Below are 13898 nucleotides of genomic sequence, written 5' to 3'. Positions count from 1 at the left end.
CACATTTACTCAGGTAATTGCTAATCTTGTGCTGATCATCTGTATTCTATTCTGATATAATGAATTTTGTGGTCAAAAAATAACTGTGTGTATTAATTTAATTTCATGGATGCCAAACGTGTTGGTAGAAAATATTTTATAAGAAGTGAAGCAATGGGCTGTGCTCCATCTATCATTCAAATAAATCCCTTTGTGCCTCAATTTTCCCATGGGAAAAAGGAAAAGTGGTTTGCTCTTGTTGTCTCACGGTGGTATTGTGGGGACGTCAACTGATCGAGCAAGTCCCAGAAGCACGGAGATCTCTGTATCCATTGTTTTACTGCTAAGACCTAAGATTGTTTACATGCCATCTGGGACACCGAGGGGCTCACAGAAGTGAATTTCCCATAATAGATGGTTTGCTCTTTCTTTAGTACCTAAATTCGGGTTCTATGAACTGTTCTTAATAAAAAATCTCTTTAAAAATGTAACGGGAGTTGTCCTATCACCTTAAGCAGTCATTCTTGGACTGTGTTATCCAGTGCCATGGGATCACACACTTGTCTCTTTGAGCTTTCCTCTATCCTTCCTCTGCACATCTCAGTGCTCTCATCTCATCTGCCCTTCTCTCCAAGTCATTTGCCCCCGCTTACAGGCCACGGGCGGGAAACTAGCTAATCAAGTTTGACAAGAATTTTATATTAAATTAGAGCCAATGAGGCTCTTTGGAGGCTTATGGCAGTGGGTTTGTGATTGTGATTTAGGTTGTCCGGTGGCTTCTCAATGCCAAGGTGAAGGGCTCAGTTTTAAGGCAGCCAGAGGTTTCTAATCTCTGTGTGTACGTGTGTGTATGTATGTATGTATCTGTCCATGTGTACATGCCATATGCACACACACTTTTTAGCCATTAGTGCACATATTTGATACAAGATCTGTCTTAAAGAAACTAAGCCATCTGTAACATATTATCGGGGAGGTTAGTAATGATGTAGTTTCCTACGTAAGTTTAGTCTTCTGAAACTGTCATAAAAAGTTAGCCACGAAAAAGAAAGCTCTTCTCTTTTTTGTCTAATTTCCATGAGGGTCCACAATCCAGTATTGCTGTGCATTTGGTATTTAACACTGGTTTGCCTTAACAAGAGCCCTTGACTTGAATTTGGTACAACTGACAAGTATGTAATGTAAAGACTATTTATCCAGTTTTGCTAGAGAAGACAATTCTTCCTCAATCAGTGTTTGATTTCTGTAATCCCTTTTGATAGTAAATAGGTAGGAATCTATAAAGAGTGAAGCCTGTTTTTAAACCTAATTTCCAACTGCAAACATTGTTCTTTTAAAGACCTTAAAAATCTAATTAAAGCCAAGCATGATGATGGTTTGAAAATGATACCAAGAGCAAAAGAGGCTGTGCCCTCGCCTCCCTTTGCACTATACCTGATGTCTCGCGTGCGAGTTCCTTCGTCCTCGGCTAGAAGCATTATCAGAAATACAGGATGAAAAAGAAGACAGAGTAAACACAGCAGAGATACAAGATCTAGACCACAGGGTCTTACAATTTATCCAATATAATGAATTCCTCAAGTCATGGGAAATCAAGACTCTTGCTGTTCAGAGCTACCCTAACAATGTACTTTAAAAATATATTTTGTGCCATCTAATTTGTGCGAGTAAATATTTTACACTGTCTGTTAACTAAGTCGAATTTAAATAAATTAAATTAAAAACACACAAGACCAAAATATTTTATCAGGTAGCTCTTTTCCTTTTTGCACAAATTATGGCTTTTTTTTTTTTTTAAATAAAGAGGGCTTTCTCTTTTGCCAGCATAATACTACCCACATTTATTTCCTCTTCTGAAGGCACTCAAACCAAATATTCTTTCCTCTCTGACTTCAGGAAATATTATATTGATTTTTCTGGGAAAGCAAAGAGCCCCAGGACAGACTTGGACATAATGACCTGCCTCTTCTTACGAGAGGCTGAGACCATTATAGGCAAGAAGCGTGGAGATCAGCCACCCAAACGGCTGGTGCCAGTACCTTGACGAATGTTTCCAAATCCCCATTAAACAACTTAGCATTATACTGTGAGCGGGGTCTGGACTTCCTGTGTTTCTGGGGCTTAGGGGGAACATTTGGAGGCCTAAGGGAAGGGAATATAATTACTGAGCATGGCAGAAATCAAACAATGAATGAAACCCCCACAGGTGACATCAAAATTACAAAACAGGAATTCTTGTGTTCCCTCCCCACCCCTACCCATGGGGAAAACAGTTCTTCCCATTTCCCATTTACTTACTTTTACTTATGTGATCAAAAGCCATACAAACTATTCATTCAGAGTACTCTTTTCTTATATGCTGTATTTGATATTTGTTTGCTAGATTGTTTAAAAATGGAATTGTGAGCTATCTGGCCAAGTGTTACAAACTCCACTTGCTTACGGGTCACACAGAAGACACAATGAGTCATAAAAATTGGGGCTCTTGACAAATCCCAGTATGAGAAAGTAAATATAATTATTTTTACTTACAACTAAAATATCGCATCTTTTCAATATTCCTCAGATATTAATGGGGTTTTAGTTTATGCAAAAGTTAACTATCAACGGAGTCACAAGTGAAAAAATGAGTTTGGTTTTAATGCTCTTTAGGGCAGGAGATAGAGGCTCATATGAATTATTAGTTCTTTATAACAAACTGTCTCATCACTTAAATATTTGTAGAGCATTAGGATGCACCCCTCATTCTGTTCTGGACTCTCTCCATCTCCAGTCTGTTTGCCTTGGTGGCTAAGTTAGGGTCTCTAACATACACACATGCAGTGTTCTGCATGCTATATTTAGACCCTGCCTCGTCTTGCCCTGTAGTGCAGACAGGGAACTTCTTCTGTTCCTCTTCCTTAAGAGCAAAGAGAGCCAGAAGTGCCTGACTCAGCTTCTTCAGCTGTGCTGAATGGAATACAGGGAAAAATAGTCCCAAGAATTTTCTTCAGACATTCCTATTTTAACTCCCTAATTGGAAGGCTTAGATGAGGGTGTACATCACACCTGAAAATCAGGTCAAGTCCTTCATTATGCTGCCAACTGTCTGGGAAGAATTACCTTTTTGGTTCATTAAAGTTCAGAAAGGCCAGTTTAGAAACAAAATCCTAAGAATATAAGGAAGCCTGAGTAGATTTGTAAGACATTACACCAATCTATCAAGAGAGGTAGGGGTATAAATTTCATTAAAAAAAAAAAAAAAAAGATGCGCACTGGGTGTTGTATGGAAACCAATTTGACAATAAATTTCATATAAAAAAAAAAGAGAGAGGTAGGGGAGCAAATTTGACAGCCTTCCACGGCCAAATTCTAAGACTCGACTAGCAGGCGGGCTCAGAGGACTGATGGGGTGTGCAGCAAGCAGCACCTGAAGCCCCAAGTGCTTGACAGGTTACAAGGAGTCTTTGCAAGTGTCTAGAAACAAATATGGAAACTTCTATCAGGCAGCACGTCATGTCCTGCCCCAGTTGGCTCTTCTGAAATCTCATCTGCACACTGAATTGTGTCATTCGTGGGGGAAAGCATCACGTAGGCATAAAAACCAAAACAACTACCCATCAAGGAGCTTAACCTTATGTGCCTGGTTTCATCCACTCTTTTCATTATTTTACAAGTGTTTTAAATATGGACTATTTTTATTCCGGTGTGGTGAGGCCAACAGATCAGAGGTTAACGGTTACTGAAAAGATAGTGTGTTTCCCACACTTCCCAAGAGGAGGGGGCCATGCTACTACATGGAGTGGGGTGGGGTGGGCTCCGTGGGGAAGCACTGCAGTCAGTGAGGAGGCAGAGGGAGTGAGAGGAAGTACGTGCAATGGTATAGGTTTCCACGGGAAGGAAAGGGCAAGGCAGGGTAAACGGGTTAGGACTGGCTAGTTTGAATAAGTTTGGCGGGCTCTGGGGAACAGTTGTCTGGCACCTGGCTGTCACTAGGGAAGGGGAAGAGTCACCCTGAATGTGAAAGCCCCGTAAAGGATGCGGTTGGGGTTACGGGTCTGGACGAGTCGGCTCGGCATACAAAAGGCAGACGTGCAAGCACCACCTTTACTATTCCTACGAATTGGCTAACCTTGGGAGTGGCAGTTCCTCCAAGGTGAGCAAGGCCCCGAGATATCAGAGCATCAACTACTGAAACTGGAAAAAATGGTTACTACAGGGTCCAACAGAGATGCACATTTGGTAATATCTGGAGCAGCTGATGACACTGAAGGGGTAAGAGCACAGGCTCATTCTGTTTGGTCGCAGATTCATAGGACAAGCAAATCTTGTAGCTCGAACCAAAGCCCCCTTGTAGGGCTAGACAGTCATTCCTGCATGACTGAGACACGAAGAGTGGCTCCTGGTTGGGGCAAATGAAGACATGTCTTTTGAGTTGTCTCCCACAGGCCTGAAGATGGCCTCTCTTGATGATTCTCAGTTATGAGGCAAATGTGAAGACACTACTGTTGTGAGAAACCTGAGATGAAAACAAACTGCCCGAGGGCTTCTCAAAGTAACTTCTGTGGCAACGTGGCTCATCAGGAAGCCGGCACACGATGGCTCTGCTTCACCATGTACACATCAGGTGAAGAGAATCAGGACCAGGCCATTCAACATTTGGATTATCTAACCAGTTCTGGTTTGGTGCCTACCACATAGCTTCCTTAATCTGGCCTCCTATGGAGGATGCCCACGTGAATGAGAGAAAGCACGAGTGAGGTTAATGTACGTATCTAGTCTGTTTGGCAATGACAGTTCTCAATGCAAATTGATATATTTGCATTTCTTCACATTTAAAAAAAAATTTAAGTGTTTTTTAAAAGCTTATTTATTTATTTACAGAGAGAGAGAGAGAGAGAGAGAGAGAGAGAGAGAGAGAGAGAGAGAAAGAGGGAGGGAGGTAATTCCAAGCAGGCTCCATGCTGCCAGAACAGAGCCTGATTCACGGCTTGATCCCATGAACCATGAGATCAAAACCTGAGCTGAAATCTACAGTCAGAGGCTTAATCGACTGAACCACCCAGGTGCCCCTAAAACATCTTTTTGTGAAGTGCCTTACATTACTTATAACATAGAGACAACAGGTAAAAGAGTTGATAGTACAAAGAGATAATATATATGTAAAAAACTCCATAAACACAAAACACAAAAGGCCCCGAATAGCCAAAGTAATATTGAAGAAGAAAACCAAAGCAGGAGGCATCACAATCCCAGACTTTAGCCTCTTCTACAAAGCTGTAATCATCAAGACAGTATGGTATTGGCACAAAAACAGACACACGGACCAATGGAATAGAACAGAGAACCCAGAATTGGACCCACAAATGTATGGCCAACCAATCTTTGACAAAGCAGGAAAGTGTATTCACTGGAAAAAAGACAGTCTCTTTAGCAAATGGTGCTGGGAGAACTGGAAGCAACATGCAGAAGAATGAAACTAGACCACTTTCTTACACCATTCACAAAAATAAACTCAAAATGGATGAAAGACCTGAATGTGAGGCAGGAAACCATCAAAACACCAGAGGAGAAAGTAGGAAACAACCTCTGTGACCTCAGCCACAGCAATTTCTTACTCGACACATCTCCAAAGGCAAGGGAATTAAAAGCAAAAATGAACTATTGGGACCTCATGAAGATAAAAAGCTTCTGCACTGCAAAGGAAACAATCAACAAAACTAAAAAGCAACCAATAGAATGGGAAAAGATATTTGCAAATGACATACTGGATAAAAGGCTAGTACCTAAAATCTATAAAGAAGTCACCAAACTCCACACCTAAAAAAACCAAATAATCCACTAAAGAAATGGGCAAAAGACATGAATAGACACTTCTCCAAAAAAGACATCCAGATGAACAACAGACACATGAAACAATGCTCAACGTCACTCCTCATCAGGGAAATATTAATCAAAGTCACACTGAGATACTACCTCACGCCGGTCAGATTGGCTAAAATGAACAAACCAGGAAACTATAGATGCTGGCGAGGATGTGGAGAAACGGAAACCCTCTTGCACTGTTGGTGGGAATGCACACTGGTGCAGCTGCTCTGGAAAACAGCGTGGAGGTTCCTCAAAATATTAAAAATAGATATAACCTATGACCCAGCAATAGCACTGCTAGGAATTTAACCAAGGGATACAGGAGTGCTGATGCATAGGGGCACATGTACCCCAATGTTTATAAGCAGTGCTTTCAACAATAACCAAATTATGGAAAGAGCCTACATGTCCATCAATGGATGAATGGATAAAGAAGATATGGTTTATGTATACAATGGAATACTACTTGGCAATGAGAAAGAATGAAATCTGGCCATTTGCTGCAATGTGGATGGAACTGGACGGTATTATCCTAAGTGGAATAAATCAGAGAAGGACAGATACCACCATGTTTTCACTCATATGTGGATCCTGACAAACTTAACAGAAGACCATCGGGGAGGGGAAGGGGGTAAAAAAGTTACAGAGGGAGGAAGGCAAACTATAAGACACTCTTAAATACAGAGAACTGAAGGTTGATGGGAGGTGGGGGAGAGGGGAAAGTAGGTGATGGGCACTGAGGAAGACACTTGTTAGGATGAGCATTGGGTGTTGTATGGAAACCAAGTTGACAATAAACTATATTAAAAAAACATTTATTTACTTCATTCATTCATTCATTCATTCATTCATTCATTCATTCATTCATTTATAGACAGAGACACAGACAGAGAATCCCAAGCAGGCTCCATGCTGCCAGAACAGATCCCAATGTGGGGCTGGATCCCAAGAACTGTGAGATCAAGACCTGAGCTGATATCAAGACTCAGAGGCTTAACGGAATGAGCCATCCAGGCACCCCTAAAAAATCTTTTTTTGAAGAGCCTTACATTTCTTATAACATAGAGACAACAGGTAAAACAGTTGATAGTACAAAGAGATAATATATATGAAAAAAGCTCCATAAACTGCAGAAATAACATTCCTCTTTGTCACTGACGCAAGGAAGAAAAAAAACCTCAGTATTTTTGTGAAGTTCAGACAAGTCACTAGCTGTATCTTCCTAGTTGGTTCACCAAGAAGAGAAGCTTCCTTTTGAATAAATTGCCCAGTAGAAACATACAGAGCCTTGAAAATCAACTTGCCAATTACTGCCCCCCCCCACACCCTCCCAGGGTTCTAAATTCTGCTCACCTTAAAGAGAACTCAGCTTCAAGAGTACAAAGTCTAGATACGCCAATTAGAATAATTTCTGGCTGTTATACAAATGCTGGCACAGAAAAATAAAAGTTGCACATTGTCCCCAACCCAGATCAGAATCTGCTTCCAAAAAGGCTTTTCTCAGCAGTGGCTTCAAAATCCCTTCATGAATGAAAAAAAAGGGGGGGGGGGGGAAAGAAAGAAAAAAATGTGCAACACAGCTATAGTATTAAATTTTCATTTTTTAAGTGAAAGGGGTAAGAAGCTAAAATCCTGAGTATTCAGTAGAGTTCTAAGTTTTATAGGACATAAGGAAAAGTAGGAGCAAAAAGTAACTCATCATGCTTTTCATTTGCTAACACACTAGATGTGTACATAATGTTGCTTCTTGAATTCTCAAATCAGACTATTTCCAGAAACTTAAAGTGTTTTGGATTAAATAAACCAAACCCATCTGATTTAGGTCTTTCTTAAGGAGTCTTACAATCACACTGGGAAACCCTCCGATCGGCCAGAGCAAATTTGGTTTTGTGAGAACCCCAAACATGTCATGTTACTACGTTTGGTCGAATCAAAATGATCTTCCTTGTTCATTGGCAAAGTATGTTCATTCTCACAGTGCTGAAACGGTTGCTTGTTGTAAAGGAAAAAAAAAAAGGTGAGACACAATGAGTTATGATGAAACATTTGCCTACCTTGTAGTCATATATTCAGCTTTATGACCTGCAGAAAAAAATTAAAATAAGTAAATTGAATGGAATCAGTGGAATGCATTTGGTAATCTTTTGAATCACTTGTCCCTTATTTTAAGATGCTGAGTTTATAATAATTACAAATTTTATGGTGGAAAGCATTAGGATAGCATATGATAGACAAGTAAAGTCAACACAGTATTTCATAAAATCTATACCTAAAATTTAATAAATCCTATAGATTAGAAAAATATGTTTCACTTGGCAATTTGAGGCAAGGGTATTTATTTATTTATTTATTATTTAGAAAACATGAAATAGCTGTTGGATCTTCAGTGTAAGTTTAACGATGAAATACCCAAATAAAACACACCCAAGATTCGAATGTTAGTTATTTCCTGTGTCGTGATTGATACCTGGGGAAAAGGAGGTGGTCAAATAGGGTTGGGAAAACTCAATTTTCTTTAAGTTGGGGTTCTTTCTATATTACACCGTCAGGTGCGAAGCTGCATTTTATAATCAGAAATGACATTTGCAGATACTAAGTACAAAGATATTATATTATGCTACATTCTACAACCTATACACTAATAGCATCTCACAGAGTTCCCTGTCATGTGAAACATGAGGCTCTTCTTCTCTATTCTGGCTTCCTGACTCGATTTAAACATCGGATCTGTATTTTTGTAGTGCTTCTACAATCTGTGCTAACTCCAAGTGTGAATGTGCCTGTGGTTGTTGTCTGCTCTTTCTCACATGTGGGGTGCAGCTGTGGAAGGGGTGTGGAGGAGTGACCCATTCCACCGGTTTGTTTGCTGAATGATGATATGGTCTTGAAACAGTCTGAAGTTAGAGCTAACAGAGAGAGGTCACGTTGCGGCACTCACAGGTACGCCCCACCCATCGTATCATAACAGAATGATTCAGACTTGCGGGGCGAGGCCAATATCACAATTGTAGAGAAACCCGGCTTGTTGGAAATGGTGAATGAACACTCACAGGCGACAGAGTCTTTTGCTCTATTATCTACTTTTGAAGAACAAGCGACGAAGTATTTGAGGGGCGCCTGGGTGGCTCAGTCAGTTGAGTGTCTGACCTTGGCTCAGGTCATGATCTCATAGCTCGTGAGTTCAAGTCTCACACAGGGGTCTCTGCTGTAAGTGCGAGAGCCCGCTTCAGATCCTCTGTCACCCCACCCAACTCTCTGTCCCTCCCCGCTTGTTCTCTCTCTTTCTCTCTCAGAAATAAACATGGGGGAAAAAAAGAAACCAAAGTATTTGATTAATATCTATTTACTAAATGGGGGGCAACAGTTAATATCTGAAAATACCTTCCTCAAAGCAGACTCAGGCCACTGTAGGTCTAGTAGAATTGTGGGCCATGACTTGGAGTCAGGGTGGGAGGAAAGGAGAACAATCTGATTTTCTCCCCACTACTCAACTCTATCTTTTAACTCTAAGCCCCGTCCCTTTTGCTACTTTGGGGGACAAGAAAAAGGAGAAGGTGGACAGAGATCTCCAGAGTAATTGGTAGCTACTCCTAAGTGGGAGAGACAGTCTACTAGAAAGTGGGGAGGGCAGTGAGCTGAGTGTGGCACGTGATGTCTTACTGGCTATCCTTTAGCACAGGGTTAAAGCACAGACAGAAGACAGGGCTGGAGATGAAGATTTGAGAGTTCCCACAATCTAGGTTGTTGTGGGGCCACAGGAGCTAGCTGAGATCACCCAGGATGAGTCGGTAGAATAAGCAAACGGTGGGGGGTGGGGGGCACCATTTGGTTAAGCTCGGTGGTGGCTCAGTCGGTCAAGCGTCCGACTTCAGCTCAGGTCATGATCTCACAGTTCATGGGTTTGAGCCCTGTGGTGGCTCTGTGCTGACAGCTTGGAGCCAGAGCCTGCTTCGGATTCTGGGTCTCCTTCTGTCTCTCTGCCCCTGCCCCACTTGTGTGTTCTCTCTCACAAACAATAAACAAACAGTAAAAGAAATAATGAGCAAATGGCTGAAGGCAGAGAAACTAGCTGGCCTGTGCTGTAGTCATGTTGCATACTTTATTATCACACAAGTATGACATAAAGTGTATTACTAACAACAGTAAAAACAGCAATGATGTCCAATACTTATTAGACACTGTTCTAAGCACTTCCTATACACTAACTCACAATTTTGACAACAACCTTAGGAAGTAGGTACTGGCTCTTTTTATTTTATGGGAGAGACTGAGCACACAGTAGGTAAGTGACTTGTTCAGGGTCACACTGCTAGTATGTGATGGGTCTGGCCTGAGGGTCCAGGTTTGTTTTAAATCTAGACCTAAGCTCCCAAGTAATATATTGTAAAAATACAAGTCCTGGGACGCCTGGGTGGCTCAGTTGGCTGAGTGTCGAACTTTTGATTTTGCTCAGGTCGTGATCCCAGGGTTGTGGGATCAAGCCCTGTGTTGGGCCCCTTAGATTTTCTCTCTCACTCCCTCTCTCTCTCCACCTCTGCCCTTCTCTCCCACGTGCGTGTGTCTGCTCTCTCTAAAATAATAACAATAAATAATAAAATAAAAATGTAAGTTTTATTCCCTAGCAAATACTTTGAAAGATCCTAAAAGAAAGGTACAGATTATGCCTTATGCTCTGTCCCACAGGGCTAAAGTCATATACAAGGCACTAAAAAGATTTACTAAAGTATATAATACATATTAAGTTAAAATTTTAAAGTATCTATAAAATTAAACTGGATAACAGAGGCTAATCACTTGTAAGTGATTCAGCGATGAAAACACTAATAATTCCTTAGAAATGAAATATTTTGTATAACTGAAAAATTTTGCTACTTTTGTTAAAATATCCCAATCAAATATTCTCTAGATTTAGAAAAAGATCACATATTAAATGGCTTAAAAACATTTTGCTCCACCCTTACATGGTTAATAGTATGATATAAAAAATTAAAAACCTATAAAAGACACATTTCGATTAATGAACCAAGAGCAAGCTTCACAAAAACTATCATTCATATTGTAACTGCCCACCACTTCCATTGTTTTGTTCAGCTAATAGTACTGAGTGTGCCTCAACTGATGAATGAGGTTTTATTTTTTAATCAGTATCATCATTAATAGATCAATAACACACAAGCTTAGAAGAAACTGCTTCCCAGAGAAATGTGAAAGCTTCCAGTGGTTTGAGGATTAGATTTCAATCACTTTGTTTGGAAGACTATTTAATTATTAAAAAGAACAGACAACTTCTTTCCCCACCCCATCCCACACTCTAAGCCATTTGGAGGGGAAAAAAAAATGACCCATGACCCAGGATTATCTTGTTCTTGCTGAAACACCTACGTTGACTATTCTGACCATTTCACTTGGGAATTAAGAAGTGAATTCTTTTTCACACTCAAGTGTATTTTATCACAGACCAAAATGGAAAACCAAAATATTGTTTGGTGGCGATCTGAGATTAAAAACAAACAAAAAAACCCCAACTAGATGAAATATTTAAAATGTGCACAGCTCAAACTGAATGGAGGCACCCAGGATTGGGTCCCTAATGAATGACTGATGAGGACTCCTGGAGTTTTCAGTCCTTTTTCTTTCTTAAGAATACATTGCTTTTCGGGGCGCCTGGGTGGCTCAGTCGGTTAAGCGGCCGACTTCAGCTCAGGTCATGATCTCGAGGTCCGTGAGTTTGAGCCCCGTGTCAGGCTCTGTGCTGACAGCTCAGAGCCTGGAGCCTGTTTCAGATTCTGTGTCTCCCTCTCTCTGACCCTCCCCCGTTCATGCTCTGTCTGTCTCAAAAATAAATAAACGTTAAAAAAAAATTTTTTTTTAAAGAATACATTGCTTTTCTAAAAAATGTAATTATTCACAATCAGCTTCTTGTTTGAAAGTATGTTTGTACTCCTACTCAAAGACAGGAAATGGATTGGATGAGGATAACCCATTTAATTCCTTGATTAAGACACCTTATGTCCAGGTCTACAAACAATCTAACATGGAACTCAGCTTCCAGAGTCAAGTTTTCTGTGTTTAAGGGAAAACTGCACTGATACTTACACCCCCCCCCCCCCCTTGACTCCAAGGTTGCACACAAAGAAGCCAGTGTGAACAGGAAGGCTCATTATAAGAGGAAAAAGAAACAATTTCAGTGCCTCAGTTTTGCGGATGTATACCTCATTTACTATATTGACATAACTCCTCCGATTTAAAAACAAAGGACATCACAAAAGGATATAATAGTATTGCTGAAGGATGCTGAAGAAGGTGATGACTTTGGTCTTAACGACTCATTATGTGTTTGCTTTCATTTCAATAGTTTTCAAAGATTTGGAATTCTCAATTTTGACAGTACCCCTTTAAGAGCCCAGTCTAGTTGTTTTGCAATGTTGTAAATCAAAGGACTTACTGGGCCGCTGGTCGGCTGCCAAAAGCAAGCAGTAAGACAGGCCAAACACATGTCTGTAGTTACAGTTTCAGCTGTGTACGATCAACTGCTAAATCCCTGGGTTAGGCTCTATTTGTTTTACTATGAAGGCAGTTTTTGCAGCAGTGAGTCTAGCATAATTCAGGGATGTGAGTTTTATGTAAAAAAGTCAGTACTGTCCCCAAACGCACCATTGAATCCTGTGCTACTAACCTTATTTAGCCAAACCCAGACTTGGATTCCTTCGTAAGGGCTCACCGTTGGATTATCTCATTGTGGGACAGGCGCCATTAACTCTCCCAGTCTCCTTTGGTATCAGCCTATTAACTCGAACGGGGCTTGCAGGGAGAGTCAGGGGGCTCACAACGGTCCAGCTAAAGGCGGGCACATTCTCCAGGCCCAGCTTTTCTCTGGGCAAAGCTGCCAGCATCGTGGCAAGGCAGTGACCAACAAGTGGTGTGGAAGGCTGCCAAGCCCGCACGTGGGGTAGGGCCGGGGAGCATAAAGGTCTTCGACAAGTGGGCAGAGGCTGGTGTGTCTGATGCCACTGGAGGAGAACCATCCAGTTCCTGAATCAATCCAATCTGGGGACGGCCTGGTACACCCACACATGAATGTCACTGTGATACCACCGGAACCCATTGAGAGAAATTCCAAGATAAAGAAATCCTGGCTTCGAGTTCACAGGGTACAAAACGGCTTTATGCATTACAGCAGCTAATGACGGACTCTGGCATGTGGATTCAGCAAATTGGTTAAAATATAGCCCTATCCAATAATGGCATGTAAAATAATATGAACCGTTGGGGCTTTCTCTCCGGGAGACATAGGGGAATCTATGTAGAATGAGTATCATAAAAGTTTCGGAATGTGATCCCAAGTGAATTAACACATGTGTCCGTATGAAGTGCCAAGAATGAATTCACCCACTACTTAATTCCCTCCAACTCACGATTTCTAAAGTGGTACCAAGTTCTGTAGGGAAGGACTCTGTGCCTGTAAGCGTTCATCTACACTTACGATAATTGATGCTTCGGGACTGGCAACTGACCTTGGGGGCATCACTGAAATATCAGGCATTTTGTGGCAGATGGAAAAAATGATCTTATAGGATACTCTGAAGGAAAAAAAAAAACAACTCAGGACATGATTCAAAGAAGAAAAAAGGCTTTTTATAAAAAGTTCAAGCCTCTATTATAGAAGAGTCGAAAGCCTTGTACAGGGAACATTCATATTCCCTTCACTTAGATTTCCCATTTTGCCACACTGGCCTTATTTCCTTCTCTCTTCTTCTCTCTTTATCTTTTTTTTTCCTGAATCATTTGAAAGTAACTTGCAAATGTTATGATACTTAGCAAGCATTTCTTAAGAATAAGAATCTTCCTTTATAATCGTAACACCGCTGTCATATCTAAGAAAATTAACATTAATTCAATAATGTCATTTAATATACAGTCTATATTTAAATTTCCCCAACTGTCCTTAAAATGCCTTTTGTTAACTTTTGCTTTTTTGATTTAGTATCTAATGACAGTTCACATACCATATTTGGTTATTTTCTTTTTTAAGACACTGTCTAGTAGTTTAAATGTGAATTTTTTTTTCCCTA

General features: G+C 40.7%; 1 protein-coding gene across 8 annotated transcripts in view; it reads right to left on the bottom strand.

The window, feature by feature from the left end:
* Positions 1–13898, bottom strand: part of SRGAP1 (SLIT-ROBO Rho GTPase activating protein 1) — a 289170-nt gene that overhangs the window by 44604 nt on the left and 230668 nt on the right. For 5 of the 8 annotated variants that reach the window (XM_011284066.4, XM_045062018.1, XM_045062021.1 and 2 more), the window contains exons 11-12: positions 7881–7908; positions 2019–2121 (exon numbers count right to left, since the gene is read on the bottom strand). In XM_011284066.4, the coding sequence (XP_011282368.1) occupies positions 2019–2121; positions 7881–7908 (131 nt within the window). Of the gene's footprint in view, positions 1–1413; positions 1448–2018; positions 2122–7880; positions 7909–13340; positions 13407–13898 lie in introns of those variants that run through there. The other 3 variants (XM_011284067.4, XR_006600825.1, XM_045062022.1) reach the window with 3 other exon arrangements.

Source organism: Felis catus, chromosome B4 (assembly GCF_018350175.1).
Source record: "Felis catus isolate Fca126 chromosome B4, F.catus_Fca126_mat1.0, whole genome shotgun sequence".
Taxonomy (NCBI): Eukaryota; Metazoa; Chordata; class Mammalia; order Carnivora; family Felidae; genus Felis; species Felis catus.
The sequence above is the reverse complement of the archived record's forward strand: the minus strand, read 5'-3'. Positions and strand labels throughout refer to the sequence as shown.